General features: G+C 34.7%; 1 protein-coding gene across 1 annotated transcript in view; it reads left to right on the plus strand.

Annotated features, from left to right (window-relative positions):
• MDGA2 (MAM domain containing glycosylphosphatidylinositol anchor 2) overlaps positions 1-26544 on the plus strand; it is an 865861-nt gene extending 839317 nt beyond the window's left edge. Inside the window, exons 15-17 of the mRNA XM_036457944.2 lie at positions 679-809; positions 17833-17938; positions 20365-26544. Coding sequence (XP_036313837.1) covers positions 679-809; positions 17833-17938; positions 20365-20453 — 326 coding nt within the window. The 3' untranslated portion in view covers positions 20454-26544. The remainder of the gene's footprint in view (positions 1-678; positions 810-17832; positions 17939-20364) is intronic.
• The last annotated feature ends 1374 nt before the right edge of the window (positions 26545-27918 follow it).

Here is a 27918-nt window from a genome sequence, read left to right on the forward strand (position 1 = left end):
CAGACTTCAGGTAAGTCAGTCAAGTCAGTACATGACTACATTGCTATTCTATTCCTATTGCTATTGAAACACATACCTTACCCCAAACTCTGTGGCTGAAAAGAACACTAATTTGTTATCATACAGTTCCAGAGGACAGAAATCTAAAATGAGTCTGATGGGCTAAAATCAGAGTGTTCACAGGGCTGGTTCCTTCTAAAGGCTGCAGGGAGGATGGGTTTCCTTGCCCTCTCTAACTTTTAGAGACTGCTGTGCTCAGCTGTGGATCCTTCTCCATCTTCAGATGAAGCTGCAGAGCACCTTCTCCTCCTTTCACGTGACCTTCTCCCCTGCATCACATCTCCTTCTGCCTCCATCCTACAATGATATATGTGATTACTCTTAGGACCCACCAGATGGTCTAAAATAATCTTTCCATCCAAGATCCTGGACTTAATCACACCTGCAAAACCTGCAATGTCAGATAAAGTAACATTCACAGGTTTTAGGGATTTGGGTACTGTCATCTTTGGAGGTCTGCCACACATGCCAATAGGAGCGAGATTGGAAACGAGAGTGGAAGAGAGGAGGAGACACTAGGATGTTCCGCAAAATTTTATTTTTAAAGCATTTGATCAAGAAGAAACATATTTGGAGCAAAAACAAATATATAAAATAAAATGTCATTGTTATTTTTAGGTGTTTTGAATGTTTATCTACGTTTGAAAGGGCAGACAACAATGGAGAATCCACTATGGTCTTCAAGTGGGAATAAAGGACAACGATGGAATGAGGCTCATGTCAATATATATCCAATTACTTCATTTCAGGTAAGAAAACAGTCATTTCTGCAGATAGATTGCTTGTGGCACATAAGCATAGGGTTAAAGCATTAGAATATTGATATTCAGAAATTATTTGATATTATTACCCCCAAAATCAGATGATTAAGGTTTTCTTTAGTTGTAAAAGCTGTTTTATAAAGAGGAAATGCCCTTTTCCTTTATTGATTAACATCTGTGAAGGAGTATGTTTGAATAATAGTCTATCAAACAATTTGCCTGGAGTAAATGTAATCTATTTCTAAAAAAATTCCACTTGTGTATTTTGTTCCCTGAAGATAAATAAAATAGGTTCTTATAATAATGAAAGCTGTATAATCAATTCTCAATTAAGCTGTCTGTATCTTACATGATGCAATTGTATATACTTTAGCAAAATGTATCTCTATAAAGTATTGTCATTTCAGTTATTTTTCACAAAGTCAGAGAAATTTAATGTTATTTTTATTTGTTTTTATATAGAAAATAAATAAGGCTTAGATTAAATTGAGAGTTAGCTGCAAATATATAATGAAATTTTAATGACTATAGCAATGGTCATGATAGCTAAAAACAATATTTCAGGAAACCGTTTCAGTGAAGAAAATACTGTAATTTCAATAATATTATATAACTATATATGTATATTATATATACTCAGATTAAGTTTTTTACTATTGGTGATTCTTTGATGCATTCCATGGCATATACAGTAAGGATATGACAAATCTGACAGCTCCAATTATGCTTTTTTGTGTGTGGAATTTTCTTTTCTTGTCATCTAATCTATAAAACACTAATGGCTTTTATTTAGAAATTGCACATCTAAATCAAACCAGGATGATAAAAATGCATCCAGTTGTTCGCATTGATAAAGAATAATGAGTAAGACTAGCTGAATATCTACAAACACATAATAGCTATTGAAAACATAGACCCTGGGAATAATTTTGTTTCTATGGAAGAGAATACAACTGTGAAAATTGAATCTCTGGCAATATGTCATTAAACCAAATTAAACTGGGGAAACAGAACACCAAAGTATTATTGATAATAAAAGAAACTTTAATATTAAAATATGCATACCTCTACTGGAATCAAAGATCCCTTCTTTCTAAAAGTTCATTCTTCTAGACATATTTTTGCTTCCCACATGACTGCTTTCTCAACACAAAATTATTAAATAATATATATATATATATTTATATAAAGTAATTTATTTAATAGAATAGTTATATTATTGTGTGTGTGTTTTTCCAGGATAATTTCTTATTGCCATAGAAATTAATATAATAAATTTTATTGAGCACCATCAGGACAATCATTTATCACTGAAAACATTTCAATAGATTACTCCACTACTGTGTGCCAAGAACATTGCTAGGCATGAAGATTTAAAATTATTGTTTACCTCAGAATCATAGAAATAAACATGCATCTAAACACATATATCACATGATGTATAATTGAAGTAATAGAAATATGCAAAAGCTTCCAAGAGCACACCTCACCAAAAAGATGATAAAGAAGAGTCAAGAAAAGCTGACAGTATGAACTGGAGAGACAGATTGCAAAGCAGAGAAAGGGCTAGCATTAAGATTGCAGCAGATTTCAGAGTGAACAAAGACATCAAGATCATATGCCAGAGAAACAGACATGTGTTTTTTTGGAACTTGGTCTCCAAAAATGAATCAAAGACTAATGTGATAAGAGGTTAAGGAATCTAAGGAGCTTGGGCAATGGGGAAGCATTTAATGATTTTACTTAGGGCATGACATGCTATATCACTCATATTGTTAGATAGAAGATTGATTCAAGGAGGTAAAATTAAGCTGGCAAACCAGGTAGAACACACACAAAAAAGATGCTGAAGGGAACAACTAGGGAAGTGGTTTAAAGAAAAGTGGATAACATTAAGATTATATATAAGTATAAAAAAATAGCAGAACATTTTTAGGTTGGAAATTTGGGGAGTAGCCATGAATGACTAAGAACTTTCTAACAAGGGGGTTTTGGGAAATGCTTGTATTACACATTACCTTAAATAATAAAAAGAGGAAAAGAAACATGCTTTAGAGAGAAGCATGGCTACATCTACCTTGGATATATACATAAAGAGAGAAGTAATATGCAAATTAGCTAGGATGCCATAACAGTTACAACTAGCTCAGGAGAAGAATAAGTGTGCAGATGGGCCTGGAGCAGAGACACAACACACTGGAAGGCCTGCCCTCACTGGGAGACAGAGGGCCAGCAGTTGTGCCTCTGCTATCGAGGAAACATCTTTTCTTACAGCTCATTGGCTAAGTTCTCTGTATACTACTCACAGTATTCTTGGTAACTTAGGTAATAAGAATCCAAGAAGGTGATCTATGGTTTTTCCACCTCACTCCTGGAGAAAACAAAAACAAAAACAAAAACAGAAAAACGAAGGTCTGCTGCTTGAGGGGCTAAGAAATGTCACATCCTGCTCTAGGTGGTTTGGCTCAGTGGATAGAGCCTCAGCCTGCTGACCACAAGGTCCGTGTTCGATTGTGACCAAGGGCATGTGCCTACATTGCAGGCTCCTCCCTGGCCGGGGCCCAGGTCAGGCCTCATGCAGGAGGCATGAGTGTTCCTCTCACTTTGCTATTTCTGTCTTTCCTTTTCTCTTCCACACTCTCTAAAAATCAATGAAAACATATTCTCAGGAGAGGATAAAAAAATAATAAAGAAGACAATATCATATCCTATGAAGAGACATCTTGATAATGATAAAGAAAGTTGTCGTATTTTCATGGTAAAAGGACTGGACTCTGTGTTGATGAAAACACTTTGGTGGCTGCGGTGTCCTGCAGTGGCAGCAGCTGGGAGGTGCTAGAGGTGCCGCCTTCCTCTGATCAGCTGGTCGCCTCCTACAGAGGAGCTAAGCCATCAGTAAGACATCCCCTGAGGGCTCCCGGACGGTGAGAAGGGGCAGGCTAGGGTGAGGAACTCTTTCCCGAATGCTCCAATTTTATGCACTGGGCCTCTAGTGTTAGTATCAAATAACCATGGAAAATCCTTTTAAGTATGTGCAGGAGGTTGCTGGACATGTTTATCTGAAGCACTGGGGACATACATGTTTGTGAGGTTCCAGGTTGTATGTGCTACCTGAAGCTCTGGGAGTGGTTGATAGTCGATAGGAAAAGTGGACATATGAGAACAGTAATTAAAGGATGGAAGTATGCCAAACACTAACCAATCATTAACATGAAGTATGGAAGAGGAGTTTGATCCTATAGTATTTTTTAAGAGTTGAAAGAAAGGAGATCCAAAAAAGTTTGGTACCCACAGAGTTTAAGACAATAGTATCCAAATAAGCAAGTTGAGTTCAATGGACTGGTCATTAGAGAGAGTGTCTACTCGAGAAATTTGCATAAATGGCAAAGAAATTAGGGAAGACTACTATCTAAATTAAATTATTCATTATTCAGAATTAATAGAATGACCTATAGGCAGATATTAAATTATTATATGATTTGCAAAAATAATTATTTTATTCTATCATTTTTCCCATTAAAAATAGTATGGCTTGTCTTGTTGGTAATGGTCACTCTAACAGGTGTGAGGTGGTATCTCATAGTTTTGATTTGCATTTCCTTAATTGCCAGTGAGGTTGAATATTTTCATATGTCTAGTGCCAGCTCCAAGTTTGAGATTGCAATATTATAGAAAGAAATTGCTTTTCTTTGTGAGTTGACCAATGTTAGTTCACTGCATCCTGTTCCCAGAATTATTGATTAAAAGGGAGGTTTTAAGATGTGAGTTAGCATATATGCATATTATTTGGTTAATCTCTTCCTGCCCACTCTACCCACCCATACTTCTCTCTGAGATTCCTCAGTCTGTTCCATGTTCCCATCCCTCTGGTTTTATTTTATTCAGCAGCTTATTTTGTTCATTCAATTCCACATGAAGGTGAGATTAGGTGATATTTGTTTTCCTCTGACTGGCTTATTTTGCTTATCATAATGCTGACAATAATGGTGAAGGCCTAGAGTGGGTGGGAACCAGGTAGAGGGGGGTAATGGGGAGAAAAAACGGAAGACATCTCTAATACTCTCAACAATAAATATTTTTTTTAAAAGACCAAGAAACTATGCCAACTTTGTGGCCTCAATTAAATAAATAAACAAACAAACAAACAAATAAGTAAATGTGAGTTAGTCTTTTGTTACCAGGAAGTATGTGGTCAGTGTAAATTCAGAGCAAAACATTTTGCTATTCACTAAAAATGACAAGTTTTCCACAGCTTCTGAAATTTACATATTAAATTCATAAAAAGAGATTTACAAGAATGTTCAAAGCAGATGTTCAAGAATCTTCAAATGAGTAAAGCTTTATTCACCATGAGTCAGACCTTGGAGAACTTTACCTAATTAGCTTTTCTCATTCCACGTGAGAAATCTCACTGGGTTTGCTGAGTTGGTGCCCAAAGTAGTTATTATTTCTGGTGCTTTTTGTTCCTTTTTGTAGATCTGGATCTCAAAAAAATATATATATATATTTTGCCTAAAGGACTTCATTGTTGAGTGGATTTGCTAACCATGAATTCTTTTCACCTGTTTACTTTTGACAATGTCTGTAGCACCTTTATTTTTTGAAAGACATTTCCTCTGAGTATAGTGTTCTAGTTTTTTTCTCTAGAAACTTCAAGAATGCCATTCTACAGCCTTTGTTTGCATTGTTTCCAATACGTTTGCTGACACTCTGTGCAATCTTCTATAAATAGTGATTTTCCTTGAGTTGTTTTTTAAGATTTTCTTCTGATCACTAGTTTTGAACAATTGTCTATGATGTGCTTTTGCTTAGTTTTATTCATTTTTCATGTGGTTGGGCTCATTGAACTTCTTGGATCTGTAGATTTATAGTTCTGATAAAATGTAAGGATTTTCTGGCTAATGTTTTTTTAAATGTTTTGCTCCTCCTGCTCTTCTTTGAAGACTCTAATTACACATATAAAAGGCCCCTTAAAGATGTCACACAGCTCATAAGGCTCTTAAATTCTGAGATTTTTTTTTCTCTTTATGTTCCATTTGGGATAGTTTTTATTGCCTTCACATTCACTAGTTATTTCTTTTGAAATGTCTAATTTGCCCTTAATACCACTCAATGTATATTTCATCTCAGCCATTGTACTTTTCATCTTTATAAACTCAATTTGAGTCTTAAAAAAATTTCCCATGTCTCTGGTTAATGTTTTGAGCACATGAAATCACCCCATATAATAAAGAGGTAATATGCAAATTGACCCTCATGCCCTCACAAGATGACTGCCTACAACCAGGCTGGCAGGGGAGTTAGTGAGGGACCACCAAACAACTGAATAGCAGTCTGCATGGGGTGACCAGGCCAGCGGGGGGGGGGGGGGCAGTTGGGGGCAACCAGGGAGACAGGCAATTAGGAGCTAGATGTCCAGGATTGTGAGAGGGATGTCCAACTGCAGGTTTAGACTTGATCCCCATGATCATCGGCATATTCGGACATCCCCTGAGGGGTCCTGAATTGAAGAGAGTGCAGGATGGGCTGAGGGGACCCCCCTCCCCATGCACAAATTTCAATCACTGGATCTCTGGTATTATAATAATTGTTCTAATGCTACTGCCTGCTAATGTTAACATCTATGTCAGTTCTTGGTTGGTTTTGATTGATTGCTGTTGTTTTTTCCTCCTCATTACAAATCATTATATTATATGTCTGCTCCTTTGCATGCCTGATAGTGTGGTGAGATGTCATACACTGTGCATTTTATCTTGATAGGTACTGGAAACTTTTGTATTTCCATAATTATTCTTTAAAAAAACACACACATATGTTTTTATTGGTTTTTTATATTGGTTTTTTAGAGAGAGAGAGTGTGAGAAGATAGGAACATCCTATCCTGCACACCCTTTAATGGGGCTTAAGCCAACAACCCAGGCATATATCCTGACCAGGAATCCAAGCAGCAACCTCTTGGTGCAAGGACCAACACTCAATCCATTGAGGACACTGGCCAGGCTGTATTTTTGAGCTTGTTTGGAGATGTAGTTCAGTTCCTTGGAAACAGTTTTATCATTGTTGGCCTTGTTTTTAAGATTTGTTAGGCAGCGCAGTGATTCTCCTTCTGGGTATATATACAAATAAACTCAAACTCAAAAGAATGTATGCACCCCCATAGCTATTACAGTGTTATTTAAAATAGCCACAATATGGAGGAAGCCCAAGTGCCCATTAATAGGTGAATGGAAAAGAAGATGTGGAACATACATGTAATGGAATATTGTTTGACTATTAAAAAAAAGGAAATCTTATCATTTGTGACAATATGGATAGACCTAGAAGGTAGTATACTAAAGAAAATAATTCAATCGAGAAAGACAAATACAATATGATTTCACTCATATGTGGAATCTAAAGAACAATATGCATAAACTAACAAAACACACTCTTAGAAAAAAAGAAAGATGGGGTGTTGGGGGACCAAATGAAAAGGTGAAGGGATTAAGAATTACATATTAGAAGTTACAGAATAGACATAGGGAGATAAAATACAGCATAGAAAATATAGTCAAAAATGATGTAATAACTATGTATGGTGCCAGGTGGGTACTGGAAATGCCAGGGTAATACTTTGTAAAGTATACACTGAGTGGCCAGATTATTATGTTCTCTGAACCCATAATAATCTGTCCTCTCAGTGTATATCCTATATAATAAAAGGCTAATATGCAAATTGTCCCCTAGACCAGGAGTTTGACCAGTAGGCAGGCCAGCCAACCGCCCATATCCCCTCCCCCTGGCCAGGCTGGCCAGACACCATCCATGCATGAATTCATTCACCAGACCTCTAATATATATACTGAGTGGCCAGTTTATTTTGCTTTCAGAGATCATAATAATCTGGTCACTCAGTGTATGATTGTCTAACCACTATGACATACAAAATAATATGAGCTTTAAAGTGTAATTGAAAAAAATAGAAAACAAACAAAAAAGATTTCTTAGGTAAGACCAGAGCAGTGTTTGTTTAAAGGGCTAATTATTTTTCAAAATGAATGAAGTCTTCTGAGTACTCTAGACAATGCCCCATGGATTATGTAGTTTCCCAAGTGCTGTGTGAGCTGGTACTGCTATCTTAAATGCATCCTTTTGGTTGTTTTCAAGCTTTGGGTATTTTTTCATATTAATGTCTGATCAGTACTTCTCTGAATATGTGAGGGAGCCCCTCTGCAGATCCCTCTTTCTGTGCAACACTTTCTTTGCTGGTACTCCACCTCACGCTTCAGGTGCAGTAGACTTGAGCTCCATCTTCTCAATTCAGATTTTCGACCAGGTTCCACATTTGTTCTAGTGCAGGAGTAAGGCTGTTTGATTTCCATCTCTCAGGCATCACTGTTCTTTGTTACCTGATGTCTAGTGTCCTGAGCATCATCATTTCATAAATCCTGTTCAGTTATTTGGTTGTTTCATGTGGGAGGATACATCTGCCTCCTGGCACTCTATCTTGGCTGGAAGAAAATTAAAAGGTAAAGATTTTGAACCAATGTATTTCTGAGCTATTTAAATTACCAGTGGAAATAAATATATATAAAATCATTTTTAAATGTCTATGTCTTTCATTTCCTAATATATTCCTAGGTCCATCGGCTAAGGACTTCTTTTATTTTATAAATCTTGATTGTTGAAGGAAACATGAAGCACAAAGACATCCTATCCTTTGTGTTTCTTCTTGTTTTATTTTTGGATTTCTTGCTTTGAGCTTTTATAGACAAAGTATTTATACTCAAAAATTGTTTATAACTTATCAAGCTTTTTAAAAAAATGCTTGTTTTAATATGTAATGTCTATCAGGAAAGAATGGTAACAATTGTATAGAATATATCACCATATAAATTAAGTTTTGAGAAGTTTTAAAATTACGCAAATGCTTTGTGGCATACTAAGATGTCTTTAATTCAAGTGGAAAGGATATCTCTTACCTCTTAGAATTCTAAATGACATATAGGTGACTTTGAACCTCTGATTCACTAACACTTGTCTTATTTTATTTTCTTGGAATTGCATGCCTTTAAATTAGTTTGGTCCATAAGCCCTACAAAAAAAAAATAATAATAACCACTTACAAAGTCCTTTGAGTGTGTCCAATTAGTTGGCTTATCTGAAAAATTTTCTGTAGTCCATTTCAGGGCAAATAGATGTTTTGTCATAGTGAAATTTCTTCTGTGGCTCTTTTTCTAGAATTAATTTAGCATGACCAAAGTATGTAATGAAAATATATTTTGCTGGATTGGAAATAATTAGGGCAAATTTTCTAATAAAAGTAAAATTAATATAGTGTCAGTCTTAGAATTTTACTTACACTAAAGAAAATATTTAACCACTAGAGGCCCATTGCATGAAGAGATTTGTGCAATAGGCCTTCCTTACCTTGGCTTCCAGCACCGATTTTTCTCTGGTACATGGAACCCAGGCCTTCACTCCAGCGAGAGTCTGCCTTCTTGTTCTTTGCTGAAGACTCCAAAGTCTGCAGTCTTGTCTTTGCTGCAGCACTCCACTCCTATAGATCCCTTCACCCCCCACTCTCCCTCTTATAGCACGCATCCTGCCCCATCTGGCCATTCCACTCCTGGAGCAGCTGGGCAGCCATCATCTTTGGCCTTCTAATTTGTATACTCAATCTAATTAGCTGTGGACATAACGGAGGTATGGTCAATTTACATGTTTGTCTATTATTAGGTAAGACTAGGGGCTTGGTGCATGAAAATCGCACATTGGGTGGGTGGATTCCTCAGTCCAGCCTGCCCCCTTTCACATACTGGGAGCCCTTAGGGGATGTCATACTGATGGCTTAGGCCCACCCTCTGTTGGGAGCAGGCCTAAGCTGCAGTCTGGCCTCTCTATGTGGGAGGTGACCAGCCTAATCAGGGGAAGGTGCCAGCCCCATCACCACACTGCTGCAGCCACTGTCAGTCACCACAACCACCAAGGTATTTTCATCAACACAGACTCCAGTTCCTTCACCATGAAAAAATGACAACTTTCTTTAGGCATTTTCAAGATGTCTCTTTCATAGGATATGATATTTCTTTCTTTATTATTTATTTATCCTCTCCTAAGAATATGTTTCCATTGATTTTTAGAGAATGTGAAGAGAAAGGGAAAGACAGAGAAAAACATCAAAGTGAGAAGAACACTTTGATTGGTTGCCTCCTGCATGAGCCCTGACTTGGGCCCCAGCCTGGGGGGGAGCCTGCAACTTAGGCGTATGCCCTTGATCAGAATTAAACCCAGACCCTGCGGTCCGCAGGCCGAGGCATTATCCACTGAGTCAAACTGGCTAGGGCAGGATATGATATTTCTTAGCCCTCTAGCAGCAGACCTTCGTTTTTTCCCCAGGAGTGTGGTGGGAAAACCATAGATCACCTTTTTGGATTCTCATTACCCACGTTACTAAGAATATTACCAGTGGCGTACAGGGAGCTTAGCCAATGAGTGGTCAAAAAAGGTGTTTCCTCTATAGTTCACACCAATTGCAGGCTGGGCCCTGCCCAGGCCTAAAGCCTTAGGGCCTGGGCAGGGGCCCCCAGCTCCTCCTGATTGCCAGCTCTGCTCCAGCCCAGGCCTAAAGCCTCTGTTCAAAGCTTTAGACTTGGGTAGGGGCCCCTTCGGCTCCAATCAGAGGCTCAGCCCTGCCCAGGAGCCCCTGGCTCAGGCCCTTCCCAGGCTGCTCAGGGCCCACGCCAGGCCTACCTCAGAGTGATCTGGGTGCCAAGGATGTTCCTAGAACCTAGGCCACTAAGCGCCTGTGTATGCAAATTAAGCACTATCTTTGTTGGGTTAATTTGCATCTCATTCTGATTGGCTGTAGTCATAGCGAAAGTATGGTCAATTTACATGTTTGTCTATTATTAGGTAAGATTATTTTAGTACCTTACTCATTTCATAATATATTCTAAATCTTTTCTAGAGATAATGTGAGACATAAAATGCTGTCTTTTCATTTTCTTAGTTATAAGTGAAAGTAATTCTGGAGATCTTCTATTCCTAATGTCAAGATTTGGAAATAGGTTTGAGACCATTTGTCTTATACCACATTGATAATTAACATTAAGGAGATTTTAAAAATAATATAGCACTCTTATTATATCATGCTGACTTTATATTTATCTAACTAAAGATAATATTAATCTGGAAAATATTGTCCTCCTAAGTAGACATCACAAACTCATGTAGAAACATATCTGGCATTCTATGCCAAATTCCATGGCAACAATATAAACAGACCCAATCACTGAAAACATTTTCCCATTCCAGTTCACAGTGCCATCTATTTCTTTGACTTTGCCAACAATTAAACTCTCAAGAAACTATTTCAGATTAGAAGCTTCGAGAACTAATTGACATTTATGTAGCAAGTTGGACTGGCAGGATCTTCGAACGTAGGCACTTTGGTATCTGTAGAACTTCCCCATGAAGGGAGCTGAGGCTACGATTTATTGTACAATGCTGCTTCTCTTCAAATCTCCTTTGTAATGATTGAGGCTAGTTTGATTATTTGTTGACACAGATAAAAACAGAAAGATAAAAGTATTAATGTTAATTTTACATTTAATTAATAATGCATTCTGTCAGTTTTCAAACTGCATTTTTAGACTTTGTATTTGCTTTAGCAACACTGACCAGAAGACATGTATTTCTCCTCAGGAAGAAATAATCTTGTGAACATTCGCAGAAAGGCACCATTGCTGCTGAAGTCAGCGTATCAAAGGTGCATTATATTATTTAACGCCCCTCTAATTTCACTCATTAGTGATGCACGTAGCTCTTCTTTCTCTTACTGAGAAATTACATTTGAATACAAGCTTTGACAGCATCATCTATATCTGTCTCTGTATTGACATCTATAGCGATGTGTATGTTTTAAAGCATTATATGTAAGTAAGAAACTGTCATCTCATGAACCACAATTATTTTGTGTGGTATAATTATAATACATAAATTCACACACACACACACATATATATATAAAATTTCCACTTGAATTTACAAAATTCAAGTGTTAGCTTTTCTGATTATGCAGTATTTCTTGCATACCAAGTTTGCTGAAATGCATAGACATACAGTGAAAACATTACATTTTAAATTTGTTATTTCAATGAAATCATTTTCAGTATCAGCCATATTGTTTATGGGGTTTCCATAATCTGAACCCTGTTTTAAAAGACCTAAACTTCAACATTTTCTCCACAAGTATGCAGATGTTGTTCCTTCCTTTTTCATGGCAATTAAATCAAATGCCTTTGTAATTATAGAAGAGGAAAGTTACATGGTTTTTGTTTGGTTGCCAAAGGAGGAATGCTTGAGGCCAGAATGGTGAGGGATTACAAATTTATTCAATCATCCGCACTCCAGGTGGCTGAGCCCCGGATAGCTCCAGTACCGAGTGACAAGCTGAAATACAACTGAGACCTAGATGTTGTCTTTAGGGAGGAAAAGATTAGGGGGCTTAGATTAGGGGCTCTTAGTTGCCTGGCTAGTTATTTGCTAGGGAAGAATTAGTTACACTAGGGGCAAGGTTTTTATTTTTCTAGTTCTGCCCCTTGCTATAAAAGGGTTTTTCTCCTGCCTGATTTTTCTGATTTGTTAACAATGTGGGAAAAAGTAGGATCTATTTCCAGCCAAACTTAGTACTTTAAATTTCCTGAGGTTATAATCTCCCATTCACTGACTTAACTTCTTATTTTTACTGAACCTTAATCCTTGCTGTTTTTACTTTTACACCTTAATATTGGTACTCTAAAGAATTTTATTTTCTTTCAAACAGAGCAACCAATTTGGTTGCTTCCCAGAAAAACTGGTAGGAGAGAAATATGCTGGCCAATATTGCAATATATACATCTCAAGTAAATGTAACTTTATTTTTACTTATGATATATCATTAATGGTGAGATTTAATGATTGAAAAATAACTTTTAATTTATTCTGTAAATAGTAGTGGAAGAGATTTTTAAATCTCTTCCTCTTAAGCTTAAATTTACTTCTAAACAGTATTCTTTTGATTAGTTCTCATTTGCATACATATGCAAATTTTACTTTGGACTTTACTAGAACCAGTTGCTCATAAAATATTGGCTTCTCATATGAATAAGTTTATATGAGACCTTTGTTATATTGTGAAAAGCTAACTTATCGAGTAATTACAGTATGCTCCTTTTTTGAAAAGGCAAAGTAAGCAAATTTATACATATGACCCATATCAAGTACCTACCCTGTTTCCCCGAAAATAAGACAGTGTCTTATGTTAATTTTTGCTCCCAAAGTTGCACTAGGTCTTATTCTCAGGGGATGTCTTATTTTTCCATAAAGAAGAATATGGTACACATTTATTGTTAAATGAAAATAAAGGAAATTTATTACCTTATACAGTACGGTAGTACAGTAGTTGTCAACCCAAACCAGACAAACTGTGAATCCTACAGTATCAAGAATTTACTCATTTATTCAATGACAATCATGTCATCATCTTCTGGATCATCATAACAATCTAATTCCTGAATTTCCTGGTGAATTTCTTGTGACTCCATTTCTTTCAGAATCAATGGACCAAATCTCTCACATTTAGCAATAGCACTGTCTTTAAATGAGTACTTCTTGTCAAGATAGCCCACTCGCAGTGCATTTGCAATGCAACTGTCAGTGATTTACTCCCAAGAATTCTTCACCCAGGTCACAACTTCTTGCAGTTTAGATTTCACAAAGTTTCCATGCTGATTTCTCTCCATTCTATTTTCAATGTAATCATTAATTTCCATACACAAATTGTCTTTGAATGGCTTGTTTATTGCAATATCAAGAGTCTGGAGATAGGCCATCATTTCTGCGGGAATCAATATCTGATCTATTTTTCTTTTGTGAAGAAATGTCTTCATGTCCTTAGCGTGGTGAGTGCTGGCTGCATCCAGACTAGCAGACCTCTTTGGCTCCCTCGCATAACAAGCGGCAGCATTAAATCAACCCACTTCCTTATAACTGCATGTGTGGCCCAGGCTTTTTCAGTTTCAAGAATAAAAATGCCCAAAACACGTTCAATCGTTTCCTTCTTGCCCTTAGAAATGATTAAAGGTGAGATTTTAGTGCCATCCAGATGAATTGCCAAAATACAGGAAACACATGCACTTTGGTAAGCAGTGGAGGAAATGTACACTAAGGATGCACCCCACTGTTCAATTGTTGTTTGAGATGATTGGCCATAAACACTGCAGTTTCATCCATAGCAATCATGTTGGAAAGATTGTATTTAGAGAAGTCAGAGCCGAGGGGGGCCTAATTTTGGGGGGGATGCCTTATATTTCACTCAGAAGGAAACCTGTAAGTAGGTCTTATTTTAGGAGGATGTTTTGTTTTCAGGGAAACACGGTATGTCAACCCCCAGCCAATCTGAAGAGCAGGCTGGATGGGAGTCTGAGGCATTATGCTTCTATTTTAAAATTCTGCTGCTGAATATTCTGATTTAGCTTAAGAAGTATCTAGCAACCTTATCCTGCCAAGCTTGGATACTGAAACCTCAGGCTTTCTTTCTCAGAGTAAAATGGCCCTTGCCTTCCCCCAACCCCCACTTTTTTTCTTTATTTTCCCCTCTCCCCCTCCCTTTCAGCCCTTGTCAGGGTGGAGATAAGGGCTTTTTAATTACAGGCAGGCTATAAATTAGCTAGTGGTCTGGCCTTTGTTTAAACTTTAAATAATTAACTTTAGAACTTTTTCTTTCTTTCAACTTTTCTCTTTTCCTTCTCATCATATTTGCAACCTTCACAAATTTGACACTTTCAAATTAGCCCTCAAACCTTCTTTCTATGTCCTTCAAAAATGTACAGCCATGCCTCAGACCTTCCATGAAGTATTTCTACTCTAGTATTCTTTCTTTCTGTCATACCTTCAGCAACTTGTATAGACCTTTTTTTCCTTTTTTCTTTAAAAATGTATTAGAATTCTTCACTCTTAGAAATGTTAATTTTCCAATGATTACCAAAAAGCAAACAACCAGCATTTCTTAGGTTAACATTTATGAACACACATTAAATGTACTTTTACTTTCAAGAAAATATATCTTCAACAAAGTATAAGAGACCTTCTGTAATAAAAACTAAGAGCAAATTAAAACATGCCCAGCAATCAATGTTTCAGTATTGTATGCGATTTTAAAATGTTTAGATGCTAATCATTTAACCCAGCAATGCTACAAAGCCTTCAAGTTACCAAAAGACTTTGGAAAATTGTGTGTAGGCATATGAGGCTGCAGAAAAGGCAGGGGAGGAGGAAGCCGCCCCAGCAGCCTGTTCCCAGGCCTCTGGCCCTTGGATTCAAACCTGCCAGATTTTTCCTTAGAGATAACATGCTAAGGTTTGGGAGGTAATGAGCTCAGCTCCTGATAATAGCGGACTGTTAAATACGCATTTGCAGTAAAGAAAGCTGTATTTGGGAATGATGGGGTTGGGGAGGAGGAGGTGAGAAGGCGCTGAGCTTGGAGCAGTTTTCAGAGCATAAAAGGGATGAGAATGCTGGCCTGGGGATTGGGGGTCTAAGGCTCAGTGAGTGGTCCCTTTGCTCAGTGGGAGAAGGCGAAAGTTGGGACTCAGAGATGAATGTATCCAGCGAGCCCAGGAAAGGAGACCGTTCTGGTTCAGAGGAGGAGACAGTCATGGAGGTGACAAGGAGGTAAGGCCTTTACAGTCCAAGGAATGGCTCAGTAAAAGAATTCTGACCTCAGCTTCTGTTTACATTCTGTGTGAGCAGGTGCAGAACTTTCTAACCTACCCTTACTAGCCTTTTCACCAGCATCTCACTTTACACACAAAGCATATCCCTTCCCTTTATCTTTGCCATGACTGAATTGTAAACCTGGCATTTTACTCTGTAAGCAGGGTACACTGCCCTTCCTTTCCCTCTCCAACTTTTTTTTTAAAAATGAAAAGTCTTGGTGACTCAAGTACTTTCCTCTTTACAGACAAAATTTTCTTGAATAATGCAATCGTATTCATTCAGGAATTAAAATTTGAATGTAAGTCAGAAATCTACACTTAATTCAGTTCGATCCCTTAAAATACCCACATAAAAGAAAAATCTGTGATGATATCTCTTTACTCACATTCAATAAAGTATTAGTCTTATGTCCAAATGGAAATGCTTGATTTTATGAAATAAGACTCATATCAACATGAACCTAAGACTTGATTTTATGAAATAAGACTCATATCAACATGAACCTAAGAACCTTTGACTTTCTTCAAGATAACATTCATCTATGCTGTTATTTTCAGGAGAGAAGACTCAACATTTCATAACTAAAACTCTAAAGGGGATAAGAATAACCACATATTCTAACATTGATTCTCTACCAGATAAATGGCATCAATTCAAAATATTTTAAAACATGGTTACCCTAGCTGGTTTGGCTATTACAATTACAATAGGTACTGGTTAAATAAATATTCCTAAGGTGGAATATTGTGCAGTAATTAAAATTACTTATTTTCCATATTCAGTGTTCTTGAATGTTTACTAGTATACTATGGGTATTTATTTATTTAACGAATGTAAGTAGGGTTTTATTTACACGGACACTCAATTATAGATGAGCTGCTTTCTAGGATCCATATGCCTTTTGGAGCTGCTTGGTTTCAGGTTTCTTGTCTCAGGCTTCAAGCAAGAGACAGGCAGGAGATAGGCAGGGAAAGCCTCCCAAGTGGTTGGCAAACTGCAGCTCCTAAGACACATGTGGCTCTCAAGCCTCAGTTTGCCACTCTATTGACTAATGAGTTTGCTGACCGCTGCCTTAAGGAAAAACACTTTAAAAATTTTAATAATGTACTAATGTCTTTAACCTGAAGTCAAAACTTCTGGGTAAGGATAATGCCTTACACGGTAGTTGGCAAAGTCATTAGTCAACAGAAGGGCAAACTGAGGCTCACGTAGTAATATGGTAATATGCTCGAAAGTCGCAGATTGCCAACCACTTGCCTAACTGGTTTGGCTCAGTGGATAGAGTGTCCGCTTGTGGACTTAAAGGTCCCAGCTTTGATTTCTGTCAAGGGCATATAACTTGGTTGCAGGCACATCCCCAATGTTTCTCTCTCATCGATGTAAAAATCAATAAATTATATTTTTAAAATAAAAAATACTCTTTATTGAGCTAATTATTCTCTGGAAAGACCAAAACAGATATTTTATTTTGACATGAAGAAATTTTTTCTAGGAAAATAATCACAAAATGCATAGGTTATCTTTTAGTATCAAACATATTAAAAGGTTTTACTGGAAACAAAAAATAATAATAGGTTGTAGAGAAATTTTTGAGTTATGTTTCTATAAATAAAATAATTGCTATAATAATTTTTCTAATTGTTCTTATATTGACATTGTATCAAGAATTTAGCAATAAAGAAAGGTTATTTTACTCCTCTATTCTTTCAACACTTGAATTAAGCCTCAGTGCAAACCACTGTTCTAGATTCCGGAAATCCAAAGGCCGGCTACTAGATATGATAAACCTTGCTCTGGGCTTAAAAAAATATAATACTGTTGTACAGAAGCCAGATCAGATTCATTCCTTGAAACTTTTCTAAAGAAATAAAACTTGTGTTATGTGTTACATAGAGGAATTTGGAGGGAATATTTTTCGGAGAAATACTGTTCAAACAAAAATCTTTCCTTACCCCAGAAAATAAAAAGTAATAGGGTTTGTAGTATGTGTTTTATTATATCATTCAACTAAGTGTAGCATTGTTTTAAAACCAATGCATAGATTTTGCTGTTAAAACACACACACACAAAAAAAAAACAAACTTATATTTGCAAGACATATCTCATTATGGTTTTTTTACTAAGATATTTTGGTTTTGGTAAGTAAGAATTTTGAAAACTATTGAGTATAAAAGATGCTTGGAATGTTGACAATCTTAAGTTTTGCTCATAAGTTTCTTAGTAGACATTAATTAAAGCTCTACATTTAGGTTTGTTTCATTTATATTTGCAGCTCATTTTTGAAGGTATTCGAGGCCCGGGCATAGAAGGTGACATTGCCATTGATGATGTATCAATTGCAGAAGGAGAATGTGCAAAACAAGACCTAACGACTAAGAGTAAGTGGCTCTTTGCGAATTGGTTTGATGAGATGTTAAAGTAATGTAATGTTAATATTACAAATTAATATATTCTAATCTAACATATATTTTTATTATTTAGAATTTAGAATTTTATTTAGAATTTCTTATATTTAAGAAGCTAAATTTTTTAGGATAACTTAAAAGCAAAGTATTAAATTTGGCTGTATGCTTGTTTATCCTAAGAAAGAATATAATTTTGATGCAGATTTATGATTTTTAATTGGGATTTTAAAATATTTTAGTTGATATTATTAATTTCAGAGGTTTTCAATTTTTCTTAAGATATTTGGTTAATCTATATATTCAGCATATATTTATACAGACATACATACTCCTTTTTATTCCTCCAGTTTATAAAAATATTTCTTAGGTTTCAATTTTGTTAAACATTTTAACAAGTTTAATATTTTAAACAGTCTTAACAGGGTTTTCCCAAAAATGTATACACACTTTAACAGCTGATAACTCAATTTTGAAAATGGAATGTATTTTAATAAGCACTTCCTTTCTAATTATTCAAAGTATGTATATACATTTTTGGAGGACACCCTGTATTAAGTAATGGATTAGCCCTATTTTTTAATATATTTTTATTGATTTCAGAGAATTAGAGATAGAAACATCAATGAGAGAGAATCAGTGATCAGCTACTTCCTGTACACCTCCCACTGGGGACTAAGCCCACAACCTGGGGATATGCCCCCAACCAGAACCAAACCCAGGACCCCTCAGTCCAAGGCCGATGCTTTATCCACTGAGCCAAACTGTCTAGAGCTAGTCCTATTCTTTTTTTTCCTTTTTTCTTTTTCTGGTAAATTAATCGCATACCTGCACCACAATCAATGGTTTGGTAATTTGGTTTCAGGTTTATTCTGGTTTGAATACTATGGTTTAATTATGTCTTCAAATGTGATTTTTCACTACAAATCAATTTTTATATAGAAGAGGTATGAGTAATGCAAAAAAAAATCAGAATTGTGTATTGAGCTGCTTTCTAAAAACTTCATCTGCATGTTGTTCATTTAAAGTTGAGAAAACTTAAAAAATTCCTTTTACAATTTTTTTCAATTGAAAGGACCATCTGGAATCTTTACTTTTGTGATCACATCAAGAGATATCAGTGAAACTAAATTTATAAAAATAAATTCATCAGACGAAACAACTAGACTGATATAATTTCTTATTAATTATACTCAATTAACAAAGACTGAAGGGTCCCGGGTTCGATTCCGGTCAAGAGCATGTACCTTTGTTGCACGCACATCACCAGTGGGGATGTGCAGGAAGCAGCTGATCGATGTTTCTCTCCCATCGATGTTTCTAACTTCCTATCCCTCTCCCTTCCTCTCTGTAAGAAAGTCAATAAAATATATTTTAAAAATAAATAAATTCATCAATTATTCATATACAAAAGGAGCATGAAAGTCAATTTTGTATTAAGTCTAGAGCAAATCAGAGTCTTTGTTAATTGAGTATAATTAATAAGAAATTATATCAGTCCAGTTGTTGAAAGTCATATTTGTACAGCTACCCAGTGATCACTCACTCATATGAACTCAATTGATTACATTTTTAAACATTGTAAAAGGACAGAAACTAAAATTGTATAAAACAATGAGCCATTTTTCTCATAGATTTACCTTCTTATCATTAGCATTTCAAGTAATACATTTATAAATTTCAGCCTGTGCCTGGCTAATTTTGCTTTAGAAAACTAATAGCTCAAATGAAGTAGGTTTGTCAAATGCACAGAAAAGCATGCTTTCTCCTCAGAGGGACTGGGATTTCCTTTGGATTTCATTACATGAATCAGTGACAATAACATATTAACCAAAGATAGTTGCTATATTACAAAGAAAATTTGCACTGAAAAATATTATAAATTAAAATCAATAAGTGAATTAAACTTTCCAAATGATCAAAGCAAGAGTACATAATTTACTTCTGAAATAAGTAAATTAATTTGCAGTAGCTAATTTCAATACCCATAGCAATTCCTCCCTAGTTTTCATCAATTGTAGTTTTTCTCTGTCTTTATGCTTAAACATTTCTGAAAGCTTGGGTAGGGGGGGAAGGGAAGGTAAGATGACCATTTATCTTTCTGAGAATTTTCTGTGTGTGCATGCTTTCAAGTTGAATGTAGCCACAAACCTACACAATCAATTTTTATACTGTTTTATACCAATTTTATCCAGTACATAGTCATATATTAAAATGATAGCCTTTTCACTTGTCTTAGAAATGAAGCTGATAAATAAAACCAAAAAGAAAAAAAAGTTTTCCAAAATTGTTTTCATATACAAAATAATGTTTCATTAGTTTACCAAAGTGGAGTTGGTTGTTGCATGGAATACTTATTTTTTGTTTGGTTGTTTCTTGGCATTTATTTTCCTTGTTTTTAGATTCCGTTGATGGTGCTGCTGGAATTTTAGTACATATATGGCTTTTTCCAGTTATTGTCCTCATCTCTATCCTGAGTCCTCGAAGGTGACCTTACTCTGGCAGAGGCTATAAAAGATTCACCAGGCACTGGCATGAAGAGTCTTTGTAAATGGACATTGAAAAAACAAACTACCAAAGATTCCTCCACTGACTACTGACTCAAAAATAAAATAATAAAAACAAATTTTTTAAGCACTGGGGATAAAAGATGTCACGGAAGTATAAGTTATTCCAAACTGCATATACAAGATAGTGTTGACCTGAGTAGAGAAGAGACAGACCTTCAGGTGCTTTTGTGGCTAAAACGATTACAGTGTCATCTGGTCATCTGGTTGAACTCTGGGGGGAAAAAAAGAGCTATAGAAATTCTTGTCAAAGCACAAAGTCTTGGCTGGTTTTGTTTCAAATGAATAGTTTGCTTGTTACCATGGAAACATAATGGCCTGCCAACAAAAACCTCACTGTAAACAGGGTACGTGAAGAGCTGGCATTTATTTTCCTTTGGAAAAGCTTTTACGTAGAGAATTCAATAAATGTAGGCCCTTTTACCTTTGGTTGTTACCCTTCCTTGAAAAGAACCTGAACTCAGAATTATTTAAAACATTCATCCTCCCCGCCTATCCCCATATGACCTTTATAATTTGTCTTTGTTTTCCTCATTCTCCTCCCATGGCTAAGCTAGATAACTGTGTGCTGTCTCTTTTTGCATGCACTGCTATCCAGGATGGTCCACCTGGGCTTACAAACACACAGGCTTATCCAGTTTGCGCGGCCACTTGAGCACCCAAACTGTCATCTGTTCCAGTGAAGAAACCAAACCACCATCTTTTATAAATTGCCATGGAAACTAAGTGCCTTCAATGAAACAAGCCTGAATAATTTCCAGCTCAGAAGCTTGCACTGCTAAGAGTGGTTTGTGTAAAACTATTTTATAAACAAACTGCAGAGCCTAAACGTGCAAATTACAGGCAAGACAACAAAGCCGCTTCTGAGGAAGAAAGGACCGAAGCTGCTGCGTGAGCCCGAGCCGAGCCGAGGAGACGCCTGTCTGACCAGACAGCCACGGCCTTCCAGCTTACTGTCCATTAGCAAGTACCGTCCACTGAGACCAGACGAGGGAGCAACTTTTTTTCTTCCAGGTTATTCAATGGGTCAACCAGAGCAGAAGGTTAAGATAATACTCAGCGCAAGAGTGATTTTTTACTCTAACCTCCATTTGAAGTGAAATTGGCCCTAGCTTTAGAGGGAACAAGAAAATGTTTGTGATTTCAGTGCATACAAACTCTACAGCGGAACTGGGCCTGAAAAATCTGGCTTTATTCTAAACACTGAGGGTAACATGCCTCTGCCCTTAAGTCAGACTCTGTGCAAATTGTGAAATATTATTTTATTATTTTACAAAGATTAAAAAACACTTTTACAGAAAAAAAAGTAAAAACCTGTAAAAATGATTTTGAGCTACCTGAGGATAAATCATACCTTTAACCAGCCAGTTTTCCAATGCATTGTAAATTTCACTTAAACTTGTTGGTATGAAAATTTGAAGATCTCTTTCCTTAAATTATCTCAGCTTTTAACTTCATTTAAGACTTTTGTCTAAAGAAGAATAGTATTATTGTTATTATGTTCTATCAACACCCCGGGATTTAAAAACTGGTTATGCAAGTAATTGGGATATAAGTATTAAATTATAACATTTGCAAATATTAATATAAAAAGCACAACAAAATGTAGTGGGAAATGACACAGCTTGATTTTTTTAAGTCTATAGAAATGTTTGTGCAAATTCAGTAATTCACCTTAAAAGATAACTTTACAGCTATGTTCAATAAAGCCTCTTTCCAGGTAAGGTATGAAAAGCAGTATGTGTGTTTGTTGAGCAATGTTCACTTATCACCAAAATGAGAATAGCTATATAATTTATCTGTTATGTCACCATAGCATAAACCTTCAGTGCTTCATGTAACTTAATGTTTACAGGAAGAAATTTTAATAGGAACTCCTTGATGCACTTTCCCACTTTTGTCATACATGTTTAAAAAAAAAAAAAAGCCAAATCTTTGAAAGTAAAACATGAAACAAATATGAACTTGGAATTTAATGTGTATTTTCATAGTTAAAGAAGGGACTAGTTTGAAAGTAGTGATAGAATTGAGCTAAGCCAAACCCTTTAAATTAAAATAGATAAACAAAAAAAAAGAATTTCATGACTTATTTGAACAAATCAGGCATATTGTTGTGTTGCTTTTTTTCAAAATTAGAGTTACGCCAAAGATATAAGTAACATTTGAGGCACTTAGCTTAATGTATACTAAATTTTCCTTCGTTTTGCCTTCCATCTTGTGTGGCAACTATCTTCTTTTCTCCATTATCCCGTATTAGTAGATGATCTTTTTTATTGATTTTCTGCTCACTCATTGCTGGTAATATCAATAAAAAGGTTTTAGATCTAAACAGAGGCTTAACTCATTGCTGCCTTCTTTCCTTAAACTTTTATTTGAGTGAGGATTTTACAAAAAATAAAAAAATACATTCAAAATATTTGGATATACATATGTCATTTTCAGGAAAACAAGTCTCTTTTTCTCCCAAGTAAATCTACACAAAGAAATAGCTGTAACTAAAAGTTTCAATCCTACTATTAAACATTAATAAGGTCTTAAGACTTTATTACCTTTCACAGTGTAAAAATACACAAGGCTTCAGAAGTTCATGAGAACTGGCTGGTACTTCAAAATTAATTATGATTAAAATTTTAAGAAATTCCTGATGAGTGCCAACAACAAAGGGCAATCAGAATTGCAAAGCAATTATATTTATTGATATGGTAACAAAGTATATATCTCAAGTGGGTTCTGGATCATTTATGTAAACCAATAAACAGAATTAGAATCATTGTTTTTCACTCCAGATCAAATGTTTCATTGCTTTAATTGAAAGTCAATGGATAAAATGCAGAAAATTTTTAATTGGGATAAGTGAAATAAATGTAAATTGTGTTAAGTAGTCTCTCTTCTTTAATATTAGTGATAATAATGACAATTAACTGTTTACCAACTGCCTTCCTTTTCCTAATATTTTTGTGTTTATTATAAGTTGAACTTATTAACATATCCCCTCTTTTCTTTTTTATAACATATTTTAAGTGTGATGGATGTCAGTCTCTTTTTTTCTTTTTCAGGAAGGCATCAGGCAGTGGAGATTTTAATTTCCAGGAGAAAGATGTCTACATAATCTCCTACTGCCAATAATTGACCCTTGATTAATTAAGAACATTACTTTGTTTCCTCATTTCAAAGACACTTGCTTCTCCACAGTTTAACATCTCTGCAATTGGCCTATTTGAATTACTATTGGTGACATTTCTATGTAGTGGCATATAAAATTATACTGCATCCAAAAACTGATGACATTTAGATATCAAAATTCACTAAAGTTTTCAGAAGTCCCAAATCATGCCCAATATTATTATTTTTCATTAGTAATAGTGGCCCCATTTTTGTGAAATTGATATTAAATACTCATTGTGCATTATTTTAAAATAGCATAACTTATTTTGTGCTTTATAATCTGAGTCTTCTATTATATTCTTATATTCAATATACATATTGAATATAAGAATATATAGTCATATGTTTTTCTATTTTCTGCTACATATTTTTTAGCTCCATCACGAATTATAATATGCTATGTATCCCTGGTTTAAAATGTGTTCTTTTTTTCAGTTTCATGTGCTTAAATTTTCCTTGAGACTTGAAAGATCCATGGTATAGCACAATACCATGAAATAGGCTAAACTAATGGTACTTCACATACATCACAGAATTGATTTTGCATGGCAATAAAGTATGATAACCACAATAATCAGAATCATAAAACTGCTAGTCACTTATATCATGTTATAGATAGTACAAATAATCTCATTCATTACTTTCATATTTTAAAATATGACAAAATATGAGTGACAACTGTACTAACTTTTCACCAAACATGCATTTTTATTTTAAAGACAATAATAAACTTGTTTGTCAAAATGTGTAATTTGAGAACAATTAATTTGGTTCGGTACTTGAAATTGTATGAAATGGGCTGTGGTATTTTTCTTGCTCTCTTTTCTTTGTTTTTGTTGTGGGTTTCTTTGTGTTTTTGTTTTGTTTTTTTAGTGTTTTGAAAGATGGTGACAAGCTAATCTGATTTTAGTAAGCCATTTCAAAGGATTCTTTTGAAGGCATGTTCTTTATCAAAAAACTCTTTTGTGGTTTTTTGTTTTGTTTTGTTTTTTTAATGTGCCTTTCAACTATCAAGGCCTTTCAAGAGACATGTAAGCTGGATAAAATTTACTCTCAGTTCATTTTTTCCTTGGTTGGTGGCTCCTTACTGATTGCTCCATCTGTGTCTCAGCAAAGCAGAAGGTGTACTCTTCTTCAACTGGGCAGTTGATGTCAATGAGGAGTTATTACATTTTCTGTGAAAACAAGAAAGTCATAGGGTTCAATCCCAAACTATTTTCCTTCCTACAATGTTCCCTTTGTAGCTAACTAGTTTAATTAGTTTTCTTAGTGCTTATTTTTAAAAAGCAATGTCTCTGGCATTTTCTACTTCAACTTAGGAGCAAAGCTACCACAGACTGATCAGACCTTTTTGCAAATCTGATATAAAAAGTTATTTCCTGAGTATACTTAATATTTATAAATAAATATGTATGTTATTACATAGAAAATGTAAGACTTAAAGACTTGAAATTTTAATGTGAAATATGTCAATTCAGAATCAATCCATTATATGTTTATGTCTGCTTAGAAACAGAATTGAAAGTTAAGAGGAAATAAATAATCCATATATTTGTAAATGGACTACTTAATTGAAGTTATTAATATAAAACTGAACAAATTATGAGTAGTGATTACACTACCCTGAACCCACATTGAGTATATTAAAAAAAAAGAATTGGAATTCAAAATTTTGTATAGGGCAGAGGTTAAACTCTGTGTAGAAAATGAAGTAAGTTTTCTCAAGAGAATATTTATAACTGATTGAATTTGATTTCAATTGTACTAATTTCCATGAGTTGAGCTACAATGTATTCATAGTTTTTAATGAAATGATGGCAAATTTTATGAACTAGAGGTTAGCTCATTAGTTTCAGTTTGTTTTCCTAAAGCTCTTAATTGTTGTCTTGGATTTCCAGGATATTTTTATTTCTTGAGTCTCATCAGTATATTTAAGTGTATAAATTTAATCAAATATACATTGTATTAAATTTATATTGAATATTAGATACATTTCAGATCTCAAAGTTTAGATTTAACTTACTTTTCCTTTGATATTTTCCTTTGACTAAATAGTTTCAGATAGTTGTATGTGTTTTTTTTCCCCTTGGATTTTCTTTCAATAAATAAAATTATGTTATATACTCTATTAGTGTTTGGGGGACATTTCTGCTGTCAATAAAAACTTAAGATAGAAATAGAAAGATATATAAATGCAATTATATTTGCAAATTAAAATGAAAATTCATAATTTCTCTCATTATTAAAAAGCTTTAGAGACTGAACACTGCAGTGAGACACAATTAGCCCATTAAAGATATTTGTTGACTTTTGCATCCTTTGTGAGGGGTCATTTATAAGATTGTATTAAACAAGTAGGCACTATAATATTCCTGAATGAACTGTGCTTTAAGAATTATGGCTCAGTGTAATATATCTGGTCTTTTACTAGTATATGATATGTGAAATAATTGACTGCAGATAAAAAGCTCCAATGTTATTGAGGATGGTAGTTTTAATCACATATTTCTTGGGGGCACTAGGCCAAATGTGGGCTTTCTGAAGGAAATAAGTAATACTACTTGACAATGATTTGAGTGAACCAATGTATAAATGGAATCCTGAAAACTATTTTGCTTAGCCTTGTTTTTCTACTGCCTATTTAGCTTAGTTTTCTCTTGATCTTTGGCATTATATCTCTAAGCATATTCACAAAATTGTGAAAAATGCAAATGCAATCAACATTAACAGACCTATTAACCATGTTTAAATGTTAGCACAGCTGCTCCATAGACTACCTGGTAAAGTACTGTTTGTTCTCCATAAGATGTTTAGTTTGATAGTAATATTAAAGACTTTACCAATATTTGATTTCCTGCGGTACTTATATTCCTTTAAAGTACCCTTGTTTCTTTCTCTCTCTCTCTCTCTCTCTCTCTTTTTTTTTTTTTTTAATGATTGGAAAGAGAGAGAGAAAGGGTGAAGGATAGAGAGATAGAAACATAGATGAGAGAGAATCATCCATTGGCTACATCCTGCATGCCCTCTACTGGGATTGGGCATGTCTTTTCATGGTGAATCAAGCCAGAGACCTCTTGGTTCATTGGTCAATGCTCAACCACTAAGCCACACCACTGGCAGGGCAATGGAGTTGCCTTTAGTTGTCTGCTTATCTGCTTCCCAGATGATATCATAGCCTTCTCCATGCAAGGACTATGACTTTTTACAAGTTTAAGAACTTTCAAATTACCTAGATTCTACAGAAATTATTGAATTAATGGCTGCTAAATTAATCCATGATTTAGAGCTATATTTAGAACAGACTTATTCAATGAACCTAGGCAATAAGCAGCAATGTCACCTTTCAGTTATAACGCCAATGAAATTTCATGGACAGAAGATACCTCCTATGTACTGAAAAAAAAAAAAATGAGGAGTCAATGCAATTGAAACATCAGTTTAAGTAATTGCAACCTAACTTTCCAGCTTAACAGAAAATTAAATTTCTTAATAAAAGGGAAAATATTGTTAATATTTTTGCAAACAATCCTTATATGATTAAACTAATGAAAACAAAACTAATTTGGCACGTTTTGTGTTAGATGGCATCATTATATATGAGAATAATACTACATAAAATGTTATGCTTAATTTTAAAAAACTTAACTCTTTTCTAGAGTTTGTTGTAGTAGATATTTCTTGAGATCCTATCATTAACTACACATGAAGAATATTTAAATATGCAAACATTTACAAATTATATAATAATTTGATTTACATACACCAAAATTGTAACAATGATGAACAAGGGAAAGTTCTATTTTTATTCCCTTCATTTGCTAAAGTTTTTAATAGAGGAAAAGTATTCTTGTAAAAAAAAAAATGCTATTAAAATAAAATACATTATACAAGTAATAAGATACTAATTTAGTTCTGGGTAATATTTTAAATAGCAAAGTTAGATTCTTACACATAACAAAATGATGTGAAGCAAATTAATTTTCAAAATTAGAAACAATGTTGATTAGAAAGGACTATATTTTTATTATTTTATTTTGTTTTTGCTTTGAATTTCATGTTTTAGCTTTCAAAATTAACATAATTCAACAGGCCAATTAGCCCAAATAAGAGATTGTATAGTGCTAGTATGTAGCAACTCCACAAAAATTAACTTAGAAGTAAATTAACATAAGTAATACAGTGTCTGTTATAATTTTTTAATAAAATAAACATGTATCTTTCCTT

This window comes from Pipistrellus kuhlii, unplaced genomic scaffold (genome assembly GCF_014108245.1).
Source record: "Pipistrellus kuhlii isolate mPipKuh1 unplaced genomic scaffold, mPipKuh1.p scaffold_m20_p_1, whole genome shotgun sequence".
NCBI lineage: Eukaryota > Metazoa > Chordata > Mammalia > Chiroptera > Vespertilionidae > Pipistrellus > Pipistrellus kuhlii.